We start from the raw sequence: 19,705 nt of genomic DNA on the forward strand, positions 1-19,705 counted from the left end.
GTTTTTCAGTCCAAAACAGACACATTGAATCAAACACAAGAGAAAGGTTCATTAATCACATGATACACATTGAATCAAACACATGAAGAAGGTTTTGTCCAAAAACAGTCACATTGAATCAAACACAGTGAGACAACAATTCCTTGTAATATTTTGAGCATTAATAAGAAGGAAGAAACAAAGACTTGGCCAAACAACAAGACATAGTTTTTTCACAGGTTTTGGACTTAGGAAACTGAAGCTGAAGGTGGACATGCTACGGTTATCTACTTAATCAAGGATAAAAAGAGGATTTTAGTATACAATTAATGCCTTGATTAATTCAGTGCAGCAATGGGGGTCAAGAATTATTTTATGATAAAGTCTTGACATTGAAATCGCAATTAGGGGTCAAGAATTATTTTCAATGGGGGTTACTATAATTTCTTAAATATCATATACTTATTATTCATTTTCTTAAACTTATGGTAGGATAGAGAAATTAAAATTGTAGGTTGTCTACTGGTTATGATGTAAGAACTTGAAATTTTTCACATTACAAGAGAAAAGCATGATCCTAAGACTCAAAAAAAAAAAAAAATCACGATAGCCATCTCATTAGTAAAATTTATTTAAATTTTTAAAATTTTAATATCAAGTACTAATAATGGTCGGTATATAATTTGTATATTAAAATATATTTGTTTAGGAAACGTCCCATATGTGAGTTCTAAAATTATATAATGAAATTAAATCTAGCAAAAATATATTGATATTATGCTGTAAGTAGAAGCTAATTTAGTAAGTAACTATTTTTTTTGTCTTTAAACACTAATTTATATTTTTATCATTTTAATTTACTGTAACAATTCTTACAACAAACCCTAACACAAAACTTTTGCCAATCATTTATTATTATTATTATTATTATTATTATTATTATTATTATTATTATTATTATTATTATTATTATTATTATTGTCAAATCTCAAAAAATTGATTTCACAATTTCACATAAAATGTGATTCTACAACTTATTCACAAAATAATTTTCATGCAACCCACGCGTCAAACCGTCGTCTATATGTTCTTATCACTAAAAATATGTAGATATTTATTTTAAATCCAATCTATTTGACTCGTCAGCTTCATGTAAAGATGAAAAAGATATACTGTATATTCTTCACCTCATTTACAAGAACCCAACATTTTAAGATAATTTTACTTTGTGGATACTTCAGTGTCCATGAAAAAAAATCAAAATATTTTTACTTTCCAACAAAAAAAGCATTAATTGGAGAACCAATCTAAAGAATTATTCATCGATAGCTAATATATATTTCATTATTCATCGATAATTAATATATATTTCTCCTATAACCACTAATATATCATATTTGAATTGTGACACATGGCAAAAAAAAAAAAATTGAATAGATATAAACATCTATGATTAATTTTATTTTTTTAATAAATGTCAAGAAAATTCAAATATACTAAAACATTAAATTATATTATCACTTTTTTAACTTAAACAGCCATCTCATGCTGCCTAACATAAAAAAAACAAAAGTTAATCTTTTTAATGTTTTTTCTTCTAAAGAACATGGTAGTGATTTAAAACACGTAACAGAGGTATAATATATCATTAACCCGCATAAATCACATATGAGATACTCAATACTATATAATAAAAATCGATAATCGCATTAAAAAAAAAATATGTAACATAAACGATACTAAATATTTAATTTCTTAAACGAATAAAACGAGTATAGTTTATTATTTTATCTATCATATAAAAATCGCCACGCTATAAACTAATTATTATGTTTATCAGAGAAAAAAAAAAATCTTCTACAGCAAAATAAACTGTAAAGAACGATGAGAGAACCAAGACCGTTGACGAAGTCAATAACGAACATCAACCGTCAGATATGAGGCGGCTCTAATCTCAACCACACAATCTTCCCATCTTCTCTCTTCCTCTTCATCTTCTTCCTCGCACTTACCGCGAAAACTCCATCTCTGTTTACTCGTCTCAGTCTCTCAGTTGACTCTGTCTATATATCTAAACGATTCGGTATACTTTCAGATTCACTACTTCGAAACCCACTGAAGCTTGACTTGAACAAATCGTCAACGCTTATATCGAGAGAGAGAGGGAAATGAACACCGGCGGTGGTCAATACACGGATTTCCCGGCGGTGGAGACTCACGGAGGACAGTTCATAAGTTACGATATCTTCGGTAGTTTATTTGAGATCACATCTAAGTATCGTCCTCCGATTATACCAATTGGTCGAGGAGCTTATGGAATCGTTTGGTATGTTTCTCTTCCTCTGAGTTTTGTTTTTGATTCTTTGATTGAGATCGGAGTTTTCTGACTTTTGAGATTTTTATTTTTGAAGCTCTGTGTTGGATACGGAGACGAACGAGCTTGTAGCGATGAAGAAGATAGCAAATGCTTTTGATAACCACATGGATGCTAAGCGTACGCTTCGTGAGATCAAGCTTCTTCGTCATCTTGATCATGAAAACGTTAGTTTTGTTTTGATTTTGTGAAATTATCTGTTGAGATTAGATGAACAAATCATGATTAGGTTTTTTGATTTGGTATTGCAACAGATTATAGCTATAAGAGATGTGGTTCCACCACCACTACGAAGACAGTTCAGTGATGTTTATATTGCTACTGAGTTAATGGACACTGATCTTCACCAAATCATCAGATCTAACCAAGGTTTATCAGAGGAACACTGTCAGGTAAACTAAACTGTTCATGTTTTGGTTATTTTCTTGGATTGTATGGTTTCTAAGGTAGTAGAAACATGAAACTGATTCTTGGCTTGGTCTTTGATGTGTAACAGTACTTCTTGTACCAGCTTCTTCGAGGGCTTAAGTATATCCACTCAGCTAACATTATTCATAGGGATTTAAAGCCGAGCAATCTTCTGTTGAACGCGAATTGCGATTTAAAGATCTGTGATTTCGGTCTTGCTAGACCTACTTCAGAGAATGACTTTATGACAGAGTATGTTGTGACGAGATGGTATAGAGCACCTGAGCTTCTGTTGAACTCTTCAGACTACACAGCTGCTATTGATGTTTGGTCTGTTGGTTGTATTTTTATGGAGCTTATGAACAGAAAGCCTTTGTTCCCTGGTAAAGACCATGTTCATCAAATGCGCTTATTGACCGAGGTAAGAGATTAGAAAGTTATCTACTTTTGGTATGTTTTAAAGATTCTGCCTTTGCCGGAATATGTGATGAATGTGTGAATTTTTTCGCAGTTGCTTGGCACACCGACAGAAGCTGATCTTGGCTTTACACACAACGAGGACGCCAAAAGATACATCCGGCAGCTTCCCAGCTTCCCTCGCCAGCCGTTAGCAAAACTTTTCTCTCATGTTAACCCAATGGCCATTGATCTAGTTGACAGAATGTTGACGTTTGACCCCAACAGAAGAATCACTGGTAAGTTACATCATTCATCATCTGTTCTCTGTTGGTTTCCTATAATCTTTGGTTTGATTCAAAGCTAAAAATACTGTCAATTCTTCTGTGTGCAGTTGAAGAAGCTCTGAATCATCAGTACCTTGCCAAATTGCACGACCCAAGTGATGAGCCAATTTGTCAAAAGCCATTCTCTTTCGAGTTCGAACAACAGCCTCTGGATGAGGAACAGATCAAAGATATGATCTATCAGGAAGCCATAGCACTCAATCCAACATACGGTTAGAAGAGCAGCAGTCCCGTGATTGCCGGTATTACCTAATAACTATCCGAATGGCTGCTTAGTATCTTTGCCTGTTCTTTTATTCATGTACTTCAACATATATAAATCTTGTAATTTTATTTGTTTGTTCATGTTATTTACTACTAGTGATTGAGTGTAGCTCCAATGTAAAGTACTCAAGTTATAAATGCATATCTTCAGACTATTTTCTACTTCACGTACTTGAGTCTTCGCTAGCAAACAAAGAGAAGAAAGAATATAGTTTTGCAATGTACCCATCTAGCTGGAAGCTCTAATTCTCAAAATAAGTGGTATAGCCATAAAAGAGCTAGAACCAGAGTCAATGCTCTTGTAAGAGTAGTCTATTATCATTCAATGATTACAAAGACACTTTTGTGGGCTTGGCTTTTAAGTGCTACTTGCATTATTGAAGCATAAATGGTGGGTCAATTACATAGTAATAATTAGGCACAAATGGGTCTTTATTTAGCAATATCCATTACCTGACAATTTTTAGAGTTGACTTCTTAAACGTTGGGTTGGATAATTTTTCGTATTCACATATGATGCTCGAAGCAGACAGTGATGGCTCAACTTGCATCAACAGAAAGCTTTGAGTGTTTTTTTTTTTTTTCACTTTCTTAATGTTACTTGTTTGAAGCTGCTGCACATGGAGAATAAAGTATCATGGACCCGAGAAAGTCATCAGTGTTGTATTATTATTTATACTGTGTATATGTTTCAGAATTTTAGGCCATTGTTGAAGTAAACAGATAAAGAACTCTGCTAGCTTTGAAGACATGGCTGGTTCACTTACCGTCGACGCAGAAACACAGATGGCAGCAGTTTCAAGCACCAAACGCCGAAGTGGGGGTTGGATCACCTTTCCGTTTATGATTGGTGAGAGATTTTGTTTCTCTGTGTTTGATTCTAATTCATAACTTCATAATCATTAGAACTTGGAGGAGGAATGTGAAACTATCTATCTTTCTTTGGTGCAGCTACGCTGTTAGGCCTGACGATAGCTGCGTGGGGTTGGTTACTTAACTTGATCGTTTACCTGATTGAGGAATTCAACGTGAAGAGCATCGCAGCGGCTCAGATTGCTAACATTGTTAGTGGTTGTATATGTATGGTTCCAGCCGTTGCAGCCATTGCATCTGACTCTTTCTTTGGAACCATTCCTGTTATCTCAGTTTCAGCTTTCTTTTCTCTTATGGTACAGTTAATAAATACTCACTCAACATTTGTTTTTGTTAGTTTCTATCTGAAACAGAAGTTGACCAATTCTACTTCTTGATCAGGGTGTAGCTCTGCTGACTCTAACAGCTTCGCTTGACTCTTTAAGACCCAAACCATGTGAAACAGGTTCTAGCCTATGCCAATCTCCTTCGAACATCCAGCTAGGCGTCCTTTACACGGCCATTACGCTAGCCTCCATAGGAACAGGTGGCTCACGGTTCACAATAGCAACTGCTGGAGCAAACCAGTACGAAAAAACTAAAGACCAAGGAAGCTTTTTCAACTGGTTTTTCTTCACAACATATCTAGCCGGAGCTATAAGTGCAACCGCCATTGTCTACACCGAAGACAATATCAGCTGGACCTTTGGGTTTGGTCTATCCGTAGCTGCTAATCTCTTCAGTTTTTTGGTTTTCATCTCGGGGAAAAGATTCTACAAGCACGACAAGCCTTTGGGAAGTCCCTTCACAAGTCTATTATGTGTAATTATCGCTGCGGTACGCAAAAGAAAAGCCGTGGTGTCCACCAGCGAAAAAGACTATCACAATGAATCAATCACAATGCCCACAAGGAGTTTCAGGTAAAAAACAGCTCGAAAACCACATTTTAATTATTGCACTGAGAGGCCATTCTAATGAGTTCTTAAATACGCAGGTTCTTTAACCGTGCAGCTTTGAAACAGGAAGACGAGGTTAAACCAGATGGCACAATTCGCAACCCATGGAGATTATGCAGTGTTCAACAAGTAGAAGATTTCAAAGCAGTCATAAGAATCATCCCTCTTGCGTTAGCTACAATATTCTTGAGCACTCCAATCGCAATGCAGTTAAGCTTAACAGTTCTGCAAGGTCTGGTCATGGACCGGAGGCTTGGCCCTAACTTTAAAATCCCTGCAGGCTCTCTCCAAGTCGTAACACTTCTCTCCACTTGCCTGTTTATCATACTCAACGATCGGTTTCTCTACCCATTTTACCAAAAGCTAACAGGAAAATTCCTCACACCACTCCAACGAGTCGGGACAGGCCATGTTTTCAACATTCTTAGCATGGCCGTGACTGCCATAGTTGAAGCAAAGCGATTGAAGATAGTACAGAACGGTCATTTCCTCGAATCATCATCAGTTGCAGACATGTCAGTCTTGTGGCTATTCCCTCCTCTAGTTATAGTAGGAATAGGTGAGGAATTAACACTGGCTTATTCATTCGACTCGGATTTAGTTCAAATGGATCATGTTCTTGGTTTCTTCTTTCTATTGCAGGAGAGGCCTTTCATTTCCCAGGAAATGTAGCTCTGTGCTATCAAGAGTTCCCAGAGTCTATGAGAAGCACAGCAACATCAATCACCTCGGTTGTGATTGGGATATGTTTCTACACAAGCACTGGTTTAATCGATCTTATTCAAAGAACGACCGCATGGTTACCAGATGACATTAACCACGGAAGAGTTGACAATGTTTACTGGGTTTTAGTGATAGCTGGAGTTTTGAATCTTGGTTATTTTCTTGTGTGTTCTTGGGTTTACAGATACAGAAACCTGAAGAATGATGATCATGACCAAGATGTTGTTGTCTCTCACTCTACTACTCTCTCCTCATGATCTTATAAGCTACATAGAGAGAGAGAGAGCTAGACAAGTCCTCTGTTTTCATAATTTGCAGTTCTGTAAAGAGAGAGCTTTTTTCTGAAAGTATCTTCAATTTGTAACCATTGAAAAGCTCTTTCCAACTGTTTTTGAAGTATGTAATATTGATTTGGACATTTGTGGTAATATAATTGATGAGTACGCAAATGAAGAAGAAGATGAAGAGTTGGGTCATGAGCCGAGTCCAATAAGGAAGTCCACTAGAACCCGAAGGCCCAACAAGAAGTTCGTGGATTAGGAAGACGTAGTCTTTGTCTTTTGATGTTTTGTTAATAAGTGGACGTGGTCTTCCTAACTGTTAGGAACCACTTTCCCTCTTTCCCTTATTCCCTAAGTTGTAGGAGTGGTGATCCCTCCATCTCGTTCTGTTGTTTTTGATTCCTATAAAAGAAATAGAAAAGCCAAAAAGAGGCAATATCAATTGCCCAAAACTCACTTGTGTCTTTAAAGTCTTATTCTCGATACTAAGGTTGTGATACGACGAGGTCGCAGCTATCAATTGGTATTCAGAGCTTGGCTACTTCCTCTTTTTTTTTTTCCCCTCTTTTCATCGCAATCATTCCATCCACACGCAAAAACACGTCTCGTACCCTCGTTCCCTTGTCCCCCACGGGACCCATGACGACGAACAAAGAACGCTTGGAAGATCTGGAGGCCAACGTTGGCACTATGCAAGGAGACATCCAGAAGCTCTCTTCTGATGTCACAGCTAAGCTTCAGATCGTCGAACACTCCCTCCAGAGTATCGCCGACGATAACAGACGCACAGCCGACGAGAATCGCGCCGCCATCAATCGTATGATGGCTCTCTTGGCAGGCAACCACGACGCACCCACAGCCCAACGAGAACCACGGCGTCTGGAGAACAACCCGCCTATTGCTCGTCATGTTAAGTTGGACCTCCAACGTTTTCATGGCGACGAAGCACCCGAATGGATAAGCAAAGTCCACCAATACTTTGCCTACCACGAAATTCCACCACAACAGCAGGTCAGCATCGCCGCCTATCACTTGACTGGCGAGGCAAACGAATGGTGGCAAGCTACATCCAAACGCTTGGGAACAGACGCACACACTACACCCTGGGGAGTTTTCGAATCCGAGCTCTGGAAGCGCTTTGGACCAACCAAGGGCCCTCATTTCCATGAGGCACTCTCCAAAATCCAACAGACGGGCTCCCTACGGGAGTACCAACGCGAGTTCGAACAACTACAAAACAGAGTCGAGAACTGGTCCGAGGATGCTCTCATCGGTACATTCCTGGGCGGTTTAAACAAATCCATCGCAGCACACGTTCGAATGTTCTCCCCCACGACCCTCCAAGATGTTTTTAACTTGGCCCGTTTAAGTGACGAACACATCCAAGCTCAAAAGAAACCGTTTCTCCACAGATCGTACAACACACCACCACAATCCAACCCCCCTTCACGACATCCCGCAAACAATGTCATCCGCGACCCGACCCCTCCGACCACAACACCACCATCAACCGCCAAGCGCCTTAGTTGGGACGAAATGAAACGCAAGCGTAGCCTGGGGTTATGTTTTAGCTGCGATGAACGCTATGCCCCCGGCCACAAATGCAAAACATCCCAACTCCTACTCCTCCTGGGCGAAGATGCCGACGACGACGACCCCGATGAGATTTTCCATGACCCGGCCGAGCCAGAAATCACACTTCACGCGCTTACCGGCTGGGATTCACCCAAAACAATTCGCGTCCAAGCCACGATCAATCGCCAGCTTCTCGTTGCCCTTATCGACAGTGGATCTACGCACAACTTCATTAGCGAACGAGCCGCCAACAAACTCAACTTGAAATCCACGCCGACCTCCGCCTTCTCCGTCAAGGTCGCCGACGGCCACCCCCTCTGTTGTCACCGTGTGTATCGGCAAATCGCCTTACACTTAGGCGAGATATCGTTCTCCGTCGATCTCTATGCACTGCCCCTAACCGGTCTTGATGTCGTCTTAGGCATCCAATGGTTAGAAACACTTGGGCCAACACTATGTGATTGGAAGGCCCATACCATGGAATTCCAACGGGCCGGTACTACTCACACACTTCTCGGGATGCAAGGCCAACGACTCCAGCAGGCAAAGTGGGCCGAGGTAGCGAAAGAGGCCCGTCTCGGCCAATCCCTATTCACCATCATCATCATCGACAACACAAACACGGCTTCGACCATTCCAACGCAGATTCGTGCCCTCCTCCACGAATTCGACTCCGTGTTCCAACCACCGTCATCCCTTCCCCCCACCCGGGACATCGAGCACCACATTGTATTGAAAGAAGGTTCTGACCCCGTCAACGTACGACCCTATCGCTATGCGCACTTTCAGAAGGCCGAGATCGAAAAACAAGTCGACGAGATGCTCGCATCCGGGCTCATTCAACCAAGCTCCAGCCCTTTCTCTTCTCCTGTACTCTTGGTCAAGAAGAAAGACGGCTCTTGGCGCTTCTGCACCGATTACAGAGCCCTCAACGCCGCCACGGTCAAAGATCGCTTCCCGATACCTTCGGCCGATGATATGTTCGATGAACTCCACGGTGCGCACGTCTTCTCCAAACTTGATCTTACCGCCGGCTACCACCAAGTCCGAGTTCATCCTCCCGATATCCCTAAGACCGCTTTCCGCACTCACAACGGTCATTACGAATACCTCGTAATGCCATTTGGGCTCTGCAATGCGCCCTCGACTTTCCAGGCTCTGATGAACTCCGTGTTCCGGGTACATCTCCGTAAATTCGTTTTGGTTTTTTTTGACGATATCCTCGTTTACAGCCGTACGTGGGACGAGCACATCCAACACCTTCGCACCGTTTTGGAGCTCCTCCGCCTTCATCAGCTGTTTGTCAAGCTCAAAAAATGCGACTTTGGCAAATCGGAAATCGAGTATCTCGGGCACATCATTTCCGGCGACGGCGTCAAGGTCGATCAAACCAAAATCAAAGCAATGCTCGAGTGGCCACTTCCTTCCACAATCACGGAACTTCGCGGATTTCTTGGCCTCACCGGCTACTACCGCAAGTTCGTGCGCGACTATGGCCTTATCGCACGACCGCTCACCAATCTGCTTAAGAAGGGCAAGTTCAGTTGGGGAGAGGACGCAGCCGCAGCCTTCACAAAGCTCAAACAGGCCATGACGACGACCCCAACGCTCGGACTACCCGATTTCAACTCGATTTGTGTCTACGATGCCCGAGAGAAAACAGTATTATGATGGTTGTGATTCTTCTGCGATGCACTTGAAACAATAAGGCAAGTGATACTTCTGTATAGTACCTAAGAAAACAATTATGTGATTCTCGGGCTGCTTCGTGATGCTGCTCCTCATTTTGACAGGGGCACTCGTGATATTAGTGATTATTTGCAGAGGGAGTTATGATTTATGTGAATCTGATTTTGCGGTATACAGAGGACCACTGCATGGTTACCAAATGACATTAACCTTGGAAGAGTTGACAATGTTTATTGGGTTTTAGTCATAGAAGAGTCTTGAATCTTGACTTTTTTCTTGCTTGTTCTTTGGTTTACGACGATGATGATCCACTAGCAAGAAGCTTTTCATCTCCTGCATTTTTAAAGTTGTGTTTTAATTTATGCTTTGGTGATGATATAGTGGAAGTAACTTTTAAGATCCGCCCAAATCGTTTTAGTTGTTTATATTTTCCATGCACAACGTGATATTAGAAAACGACAATAGTTAGATAATATGTAATTGGACCAATAAGTTTGTTACCAAATCCCAATCATGAAACCAACAACATTGTTCTGTATTCTGTATTCGCTTATATAAGGTTCATTCAGTGTTTGTCTCTAACTACTCTGCTTCCTTTGTTCTTTGTCATGGCTGGTTCAGTCTATGGTGACACAGAAGCTCAGAGCTCTTGCAATCCAAGCAGCAAGCGCGGTGGCTGGATCACTTTTCCCTTCTTGATGGGTAAGAATATATTTTTTGTTGTGTCATATTTTGAATCTAAAACATACATAAATATTGATGGTTTTTGTGGCTTATTCGTTATATATATTTGGTGCAGCTACGTTATTTGGTCTTTCAGTAACTTCTTTCGGATGGTTAATGAACTTGATCGTCTTCTTGATCGAGGAATTCAACATTAAGAGCATTGCTGCTGCTCAGATTTCAAATATTGTCAATGGATGTACTAGCATGTTGCCTGTTGTTGCAGCAGTAGTAGCTGATTCTTTCTTTGGAAACATTCCTGTAGTCTCAGTCTCGGCTTTCATTTCTCTTCTTGTAAGTTAAGAGCTCGTTTATTCGCTACTATCTTTTAAGCTCTAAAACAAAGCTCACTAGTAAACTTCTTATCCAGGGCATATGTCTCTTGACTCTTATTACATCTTTCGACTACTTGAGACCTAAACCGTGTGAAACAGGCTCAATCCTATGCCAGTCGCCTTCAACAATCCAGCTCGGGTTCTTGTATGCAGCCTTAGCTCTAGTGACTACTGGAACAGCTGGGACAAGGGTGACTTTGGCATCTGTTGGTGCTAATCAGTATGAAAAACCTAAAGACAAAGGAAGCTTCTTCAACTGGTACTTCCTCACGCTAAATGCAGGCGCCGTTATTAGCGCGACAGCAATTGTGTATACACAGGACAATGCTAGTTGGAAACTCGGGTTTGGTCTATGTGCTGCTGCTAATTTGATCAGTTTCTTTGTTTTCTTCTCCGGGAAGAGATACTACAAGCATGACAAACCCATGAAAAGCCCCTTCACAAGTCTGATCCGCGTTGTAGTCGCTGCTACATTAAGAAGAAAGGCTGTGATTTCATCCAAAGAGGAAGACTATCATCAAAATGAGCTCATAGAAGAGACCAAGAACTCTGCTCTAATGCCCTCCAAGAGCTTCAGGTGATAAAGAAAACCCTTGCATGATATATAAAACTTAAACACAGAGCTAAAAGAGCTTCACATTTGCAGGTTCTTAAACCGGGCAGCGTTGAAGGCCCAAGGAGACTTAAAACCCAGTGGTGGCTCATTTCTATGTTCTGTTCAAGAAGTAGAAGATTTCAAAGCCGTTCTTCGACTTATTCCTCTGTGGCTAGCCATCATACTGGTTAGTACATCCATAGGGGTTCAAGCTAGCCTGATGGTACTCCAAGGCCTAGTCACAGATCGTGGGATCGGGCCTCACTTTAAAGTCCCGGCTGGGTCTCTCCAAGTCATAACAATAATCTCTGCATGTATCGTCATCATAATAAACAACTGGCTTGTCTTTCCTATGTACCAGAAGCTAACCCACAAACCGCTGACACCACTTCAAAAGGTTGGTATAGGCCAAGTTTTCACCATCCTAAGCATGGCCATCTCTGCGGTTGTGGAAGCAAAGAGGCTAAAAACAGTTGGAAATGAGCATCCCATGTCTGTCCTATGGCTATTTCCTCCTCTTGTTATAGTAGGCATAGGTGAGGCCTTCCAATTACCGGCGAATATTGAATTATTCTATGGAGAATTCCCCGAGTCTCTTAGGAACACCGCGACTTCATTGACCTCGTTGGTGATTGGTATCTCTTTCTATGTTAGCACAGCTCTTATCGATGTGATCCAAAGAAACACCGCGTGGTTACCAGATGACATTAACCATGGAAGAGTTGACAATGTTTACTGGGTTCTAGTCATTGGAGGAGTCTTGAACCTTGGCTATTTCCTTGTGTGTTCTTGGGTTTACCAATACAGAAACTTCCAAGAATGATGATCAAGAACAAGATTCATAATATGTTGCAACCTAACATGTTTTGTTTCAGGGTTCTCCATGTCTTGAATCAAAATATCTTACATGCTCCTCTTATGTGTTTTTGTTTTGTTTGCAATGTCTTTCAAGTGTAATGTGTTTTTGTATATCTACCACATTCCAAAAATAATACTTACCACAGAAAAATATATATAGTAGGTGTTCTATTTGGTGCAACTACTTCGTTAGGTTCTTGTTCTTTCAGGAAACATCACTTTTTTTTTTCTATCTGACTTTTGCTCTCCATATTCACTTTAAATATAGGAGACAGTAGCATCGTTAAATTATCTAAAATTGTTACTACATATATAGAAAATTTCTGCAAACTAAAGCTCCTAGAAGCTTAAGTCATAAACAAATTACAAATTGGTTTTAGACATGTAGAGTGTTGTGGTTATGAGTTTACAAGATTACAAAAATTGTAACAGGGTTACATATATGTGTTGTTGTATTCATGGACTGATGATGTATCATTATGCAGTCCACTAAAATATATTAGTGGAGGCTCCATTTGACCTCTACCTTTCTGGTTAAACCATCCCAACCACTTCCAACTATGATCAAGAAGGAGGTCCACCACTAGAGAACTTGAGACTTCATCCATAGTGTTTCAATCATGTAATAGAGAGTTAATATTCACAAATATATAAGATGATGCTTGACAAAGGAAACAATCTTCTAGACAATATTGTGTCAGTATGCAAGTTTTTAATATTTTTATAATTTTATTTGAAGGTATATTGTTGCTTCTCATATCTTTGTTGTAGAGAAGGTTTTTTCTTGTTCATTACAAAAATGTTAATGCACATAAATTCTAAGATTGTTTCCAAAGGTAACTTTTTAGATTTATGAAAAAAATGGTTATGATATGTGACTGTTCGTATACTGAGCAAGTCTGGCCACTAACTATGATGATTAATGGGATACTGGGAAGATATGGGAAACCGCATTTTAGTTTGTTTTGGTTAAAAGCACAATAATTAAAAAAAAAATAATAATAATATCATATATTAAAATTCAGCTAATAGAAAAAAATGCTGCAGAATTTGCATAGTCATAAACAATTATAGTAATAGAAATTATGAATAGAAAATTGAAAAAAATCTAATAAAATGGAACAAATTAAAAATGATAAAAAAAATTTATAATTTGGACCAGTTAGAGTATAAGATGTTTTAGGCTTTTTTATTTGTTCCATTTTTTTCAAATTCTTATGCATAATTTTTTTTTTTGGATAATTTATGATCATTAAAATTCTGCTGTATTTTTTCTATTGGTTTAACTTTTATAAATAATCAAACAAGGGGGTGTATTGATCAATCTACCATTTCAAGTGATTTGGATAAAACTAACAAATCATATGTTATTCAGTCATGAATTTTAAAAAGTCTTATGAAATCCAACGTTATTTAACTAGTGATTTGAAAATCTAGTTTAAAATCCACTTATTCAAAATTTTTTGAGGATTTGGTTTTTAATGATTTCAAAAGATTTTAGAAGATTTTGTATATTTTTTTTAGAGGATTATAGAGGGTTTCTTTAGTAAAAAATACAGAAATCTAAATTTTATGGTTTTAAGTGGTATTTGAAAGGATTTAACAACAAATCATACCAATTTCCTTAAAGTCACCCAAAATCATCTAAAAATTCAATTAATCTCAAATTCCTCAATATACTTACTACAAGATTGACCACACCTTCTTATTAATGTTTCTTAATCTTTGTGATTTTAACCAAACAAATCACAAAGATGATTTTGGAAATATTTATTAGATTCATGCAACACGTGATTTTGGAAACGACAACAGATGAATGGTCAGAATCTGAGTAGGTATTTTGATATTATATAATTGGACAAACCTGGATGATTAACAAATCATTACACAACATATCTACTCTGAACTTGCTTATATATACTGTTTAGTGTTTCCTTTTGATATTCATTATTATCTAATTGCATCATCTAACACACAAAGTCACAAACACATTGGACGTGACTCCTCTGTTTCCTCTGTCAATGGCTGGTTCAGTCTCTGGTGACACAGAAGCTCAGAGCTCTAGCGATGCAAGAAGCAACCGCGGTGGATGGATCACTTTTCCTTTCATGATCGGTTAGCTAGTAGTGATTTTAATTATTATTTTTGGTCTATGTTTTTGAAAGACAAAACAATGACAAATGTTAGGTTCTATGTGTTGCAGCTACGTTGTTAGGCCTTTCAGTGACTTCTTTCGGATGGGTAATGAACTTGATCGTCTTCCTAATCGAAGAGTTCAATATCAAGAGCATCACTGCTGCACAGATTTCAAATGTTGCCAATGGATGTCTTAGTATCTTCCCTGTTGCTGCAGCCATTATAGCTGATTCTTTCTTTGGAAACATTTCTGTCATCTCTGTCTCTGCGTTCATTTCTCTTCTTGTAAGTCCAAGAGTCATTTGATATTCTTCTATGTGTTTGATAACATAAAAGATTAATTACTATGTCAAAAACGTTTTCAGGGGATCTCTCTCTTGACCTTGATCTCATCTTTGGACCATTTGAGACCTAGCCCTTGTGAAACTGGATCAATCCTATGCCAGTCTCCATCGAAGCTCCAGCTCGGGGTTTTGTATGCAGCCTTAGCTCTAGTGACCATTGGATCAGGTGGGACTCGGTTCACTTTAGCATCCGCGGGTGCAAACCAATATGAGAAACCTAAAGAACAAGGAAGCTTCTTCAACTGGTACTTCCTTACACTATATGCTGGAGCTATTACTGGAGCAACAGCGATTGTATATACACAAGACAATGTTAGCTGGAAACTCGGGTTTGGTCTCTGCGCCATCGCTAATTTGATCAGCTTCATTGTTTTTGTCTCTGGGAAGAGATTTTACAAGCATGACAAACCCATGGGGAGTCCCTTCATGAGTCTGATCCGTGTTGTGGTCGCTGCTACAGCTAAAAGAAAAGTTGTGATCTCATCCAGAGAAGAAGACTATCACCATGGGATCGAAATAGAGGGCAAGACTTCTGCTGCAGTGCCCTCTAAGAGCTTTAGGTAAAGCTTTCATTGAACCTTGTGGAGAATTCTCAAATCTTGATTTTTAAAGATTCATGAAACTTAAACCAGAACTAAAAGAGTTTTACATGTGCAGGTTCTTGAACCGTGCAGCGTTAAAGACTGAAGATGATATGAATCAGAAACACGGCTCAGTTAAAAACATTTGGAGGCTATGTTCTGTTCAGGAAGTAGAAGATTTCAAAGCCATTCTCCGAGTTATTCCTCTGTGGCTAGCCATCATCTTTGTTAGTACTCCCATGGTCATGCAAACAAGCTTGATTGTACTCCAAGCTCTAGTCACAGACCGTGGGCTCGGACCTCACTTCGAAGTCCCAGCCGGATCACTCCAAGTCATAATAATCTTCACAGCATGCATTGTTATCATGTTGAACAACTGGCTTGTCTATCCCATGTACCAGAAGCTAACTCATAAGTCCCTGACACCGCTTCAAAGAGTTGGTGTAGGACAGGTTCTCACCATCCTAAGCATGGCACTCTCTGCGGTTGTCGAAGCAAAGAGGCTGAAAACAGTTGAAAATGAGCATCCCATGTCAGTTCTATGGCTGTTTCCTCCCCTTGTGATAGTAGGTATAGGCGAAGCCTTCCAATTCCCCGCGAATATTGAATTGTTCTATGGAGAGTTCCCCGAGTCATTGAGGAACACCGCGACTTCGTTGACCTCACTAGTGATTGGAATATCTTTCTATCTGAGCACAGCACTGATCAGTCTGATACAGAAGACAACTGAGTGGTTACCAAATGACATTAACCACGGAAGAGTTGACAATGTTTATTGGGTTTTAGTCATTTTAGGAGTCTTGAACTTCGGCTACTTCCTTGTATACTCTTGGTTTTACAGATACAGGAACCCCAAGGATAGTGATAAAGATCAAGATTCAAAAGATGTTACAACCTAAAGGCGACACAAACATGTTGTTTCAGTTTTCTCTAGTCTCTCTGTGTCTTGAATTAATAGCTTTTGTGTTTTTTTTTTTAAATTTGTTTGAACGTTTTTAAAAGTATGTGTTTTTAGTTTCTTACTTCACATATGGAACTACATTAGAAAATAATACGTTCAAACCGATTAACAGAGTAACTTGTTAAAGTTATTAAGTAAAAAAAAATTAGGTCATTGGACCCAAAAAAATCGTATTTGGTGTAACCGTGAAAGTAACTCTTGCTTCATCCCTGCGTCATGTCAGGTTGTCAGTATCTTGTTACCCAAACAATCTTTAGGTTTCCTTACTATCAAGATTGGATAATTATCTTTAGTCATCAAAATCTAAAAACAAAATTTCTATACCTCTGAAAATTATTTTTTTATGTTTACTTTATTTTTGGGAAAATAAAATTGTGGTATTTTTGGATAAACAAAATTAAAGTGAGGTGTTGGAGGGAGTTTCTCTTTAATCAATTCTATTTTAAATGCACCACTATTATTATCCAATATATACATATAATTTTAGAATAGAATAATTTCACTAAAAACATAATTTTCATACACAAAAATATGATTTTATAATAGTAATCAGAGAATTAAAATATCACACTTTAAATGTTTTTTCCCAAAATTACCACAATAATTTCCCAAAAATATCCTTACATCAAAATTTATTTTCAGGGATGTAAAATATATTTGATTGATTTAGGTTGACAATTTTAAATATATGGTAGGTTTTAGGGGTAAAGTTTAGCGTTTAGGATTTAGTATTTAGATTTAAATGTTAAAATTTTAATTTAATTTTGTGGTACTTTTTAGAAAATATTTATTTTACTGGTATTATTGGAAAAATGTATTTTAGTGATATTTAATATTGATACGATGTGTCACATGCATATAATTCATAATCAATTATTAATTATTGTAAAACAATTTTAAAAATCATATTTGGGTTGTTTAGTTAGTGAGCGAATCAAGTGAATCATGGACCCAATAAAACATGTAGAGAAAGAACCAATGAACGAAATCAAAAAGTAAAGAAGCAAATAAATAAAAAGAATTTTTCAAAAATTCCAAAAGAAGGAAAAAAAAAAACAAATTGAACTTGAACAAATAATGGAACACGTAGAGAAGTAAAATCATGTAAGTAAGCACTGACAAAAAAAGTAAAGGATCAAAGAATCAAAGAATCAAAGAAGCAAAAAATTAAGCAATATTTGAATCAATTGAGCAAGCAAAGATCAAACAAACAAAGAAGATATATATAAACAAAAAAAAAACAAGTGGAGCATGTATGGTGTGAGCAAACAATGAAGGATCAGAGTAAGTAAACAAAATATCAAAGAATCAAAGGTGGAAGCAAACAAGTTAAGCAATACATAAAGCAAAGACCAAAAGAATAAACACCAAATAGAGTAGACACAATCACACATCAAGTAATTAACGAGCAACAAAACAAGCAAACAAGCAAATAGAGAAGACACAATCACACATCAAGTAATTAACAGAGCCATCAAAAGAAGCGACGAAGAAAGCAAGTAAACACGTTGACAATGCAAGTAAAGAAGCAAGCAGTGTATGTATGCATCAAGAAAGAAAATATGCATGAATGTATATATATGTATGCATGCACATGTGAATGTATGTATGCATGAATGGATGCATGTATGTATGTATGTATGCACATGTGAATGTATGCAAGAATGGATGTATGTATGTATGCACATGTGAATGTATGCAAGAATGGATGTATGTATGTATGCACATGTGAATGTATGCATGCATGTCTAAAATGCATTCATGGATGGAGGATAATTTAAGATATCAATCAAAATCAGGCTATCGAAGAGGTCTGGTGATGTTCTCTACGTCTCTTACGTGCTGAAGATTAAAACCTGTGGCAAAACACATTCTCTGTTTTAGGATTAAAACAGTTTAGATCGCACAAAAGAATTCTAACATATGCTTTCAACGTGTGGATTTGGTTGATCATGACATGTCACCTTCAACAGACCAATCTCGTCCATGGGTTTGTTGATTCCTAGCGCTTGTCTCTGCCACATATTTGGAAAGCATGTTAAATATACTTTAACATGAACCCTAAGATCTTAAACATCTATATTAATCACATAATAGAAACATAAAGAGGGTTAAAGTAATACCTCCACTCATTGTAGAAATGATGCTTTCTTTAATGGTTTCTTGAAGCCTTCTTTAGTTTTTCCTTTGAAGCTTTCTTGATTAATGGCTTGTAGCTTTGAAAAGAAACTCTTAAATCTTTTAAGTGGAAAATAAAGTTTCTCTCCCCTCTCCTATAAACCCTTTCCTTTAAGTGTTGTTTTTGTTCATGATGATTTTTGATGGAGCAAGTCATCTATTTATAGGTGGGGAGAGGACCTCATTCCTCATTAGGGTTTTGCCTTCTAATTTAATCTCAACCATCCATCAAAGTAGAGATCAAGGCAATGGTGACAAGTGTGAGGACAAGTGTTCTTTTGCATGGTTCTCTTAACATAAGAGTGACATGTGTCTTAACACTTGTCCATTTATGAACCAAACATGACATGCAACTTAACAAGTGTTCTTTTGCATGGTTCTCTTAACATAAGAGTGACATGTGTCTTAACACTTGTCCATTGATGAACCAAACATGACATGCAACTTAACACTTGTCTCTCTTATAAACACTTGTCCTCTTATTGTTCTTTAAATTCATTTAGGAATTAACTCCTGAATAACCAATTTTATTGGTTACCAAAATTTTATAAAAATATAACAATCCCAAATAAGAGACCAATTAACTATAAGACCACATACATGGGTAAGAATAAATAAATTTCTTACATTCTCCCACTTGGTCGTTAGACTTAATGTTTTTATTTGGGAATCATAAGGCCGGCATAATATGTTATATTTATTGATCTGGTCTTTCATAAGTGTCTTGGCTAATCTTGTAATCAATGAGAGTCATGGCGGTCACACATCATTTTGCAACATGATTCCTTCCATGCACTACTGCATTGACTACTTTCATAGCTAGACCATAAACATTATTTCATAAGTAGGAGTTATCTTTAATGGTCTCTTTTATGTCTATATATATAGACGTATTCTGTTATCAATAAATCCAACAAACAATAATGTGTGCGCACGTTGGAAACAGAATATATAGAAGATGTAAAAGCCATAAGAGAGCTCTTATACATGTCAAACATAAATTTAAGACATAAACAGACTACATAATCAAGTGTTATCCTCCAAACCCATACTTTCAGCATGCTTCATAAACGTAATAGGAGGTAACGCTTTTGTAAATATGTCTGCGATCATTAACTCAGTGCCTATGTGTTTAATGACAAACTTTTCT

General features: G+C 37.9%; 5 protein-coding genes across 6 annotated transcripts; all 5 read left to right on the forward strand.

Annotated features, from left to right (window-relative positions):
* Positions 1-1,842: 1,842 nt before the first annotated feature.
* Positions 1,843-3,935, forward strand: LOC17886815 (mitogen-activated protein kinase 3). Its single transcript, XM_006291269.2, has 6 exons — positions 1,843-2,305; positions 2,391-2,520; positions 2,608-2,745; positions 2,850-3,182; positions 3,273-3,456; positions 3,552-3,935. Exons 1-6 carry the CDS (start codon positions 2,148-2,150, stop codon positions 3,719-3,721), a joined length of 1,113 nt encoding a protein of 370 aa, XP_006291331.1. The 5' UTR covers positions 1,843-2,147; the 3' UTR covers positions 3,722-3,935.
* Positions 3,936-4,419: 484 nt separating this feature from the next.
* Positions 4,420-6,917, forward strand: LOC17885604 (protein NRT1/ PTR FAMILY 2.7). Its single transcript, XM_006290771.2, has 5 exons — positions 4,420-4,618; positions 4,720-4,937; positions 5,023-5,540; positions 5,615-6,135; positions 6,219-6,917. Exons 1-5 carry the CDS (start codon positions 4,519-4,521, stop codon positions 6,554-6,556), a joined length of 1,695 nt encoding a protein of 564 aa, XP_006290833.1. The 5' UTR covers positions 4,420-4,518; the 3' UTR covers positions 6,557-6,917.
* A 302-nt stretch (positions 6,918-7,219) lies between these two features.
* Positions 7,220-9,826, forward strand: LOC111830637. The gene has a single exon (XM_023783134.1). It carries the CDS (start codon positions 7,220-7,222, stop codon positions 9,824-9,826), a length of 2,607 nt encoding a protein of 868 aa, XP_023638902.1.
* Positions 9,827-10,452: 626 nt separating this feature from the next.
* On the forward strand, positions 10,453-12,320 carry LOC17886420 (protein NRT1/ PTR FAMILY 2.3). Of its 2 annotated transcripts, XM_023783242.1 has the most exons (5): positions 10,453-10,546; positions 10,644-10,861; positions 10,938-11,479; positions 11,549-12,001; positions 12,098-12,320. In XM_023783242.1, the coding sequence occupies exons 1-5, from the start codon at positions 10,453-10,455 to the stop codon at positions 12,318-12,320; spliced, it is 1,530 nt and encodes a 509-aa protein (XP_023639010.1). The 2 variants fall into 2 exon arrangements, with proteins under 2 accessions (XP_023639010.1, XP_006290946.2); XM_006290884.2 differs by having other exon boundaries at positions 11,549-12,320.
* Positions 12,321-14,287: 1,967 nt separating this feature from the next.
* On the forward strand, positions 14,288-16,438 carry LOC17886872 (protein NRT1/ PTR FAMILY 2.3). Its single transcript, XM_006292849.2, has 4 exons — positions 14,288-14,470; positions 14,559-14,776; positions 14,857-15,395; positions 15,493-16,438. The coding sequence occupies exons 1-4, from the start codon at positions 14,377-14,379 to the stop codon at positions 16,313-16,315; spliced, it is 1,674 nt and encodes a 557-aa protein (XP_006292911.1). The 5' UTR covers positions 14,288-14,376; the 3' UTR covers positions 16,316-16,438.
* Positions 16,439-19,705: the final 3,267 nt, after the last annotated feature.

The sequence above is a fragment of the Capsella rubella genome, unplaced genomic scaffold (assembly GCF_000375325.1).
Source record: "Capsella rubella cultivar Monte Gargano unplaced genomic scaffold, Caprub1_0 scaffold_5, whole genome shotgun sequence".
NCBI classification, from domain to species: Eukaryota; Viridiplantae; Streptophyta; class Magnoliopsida; order Brassicales; family Brassicaceae; genus Capsella; species Capsella rubella.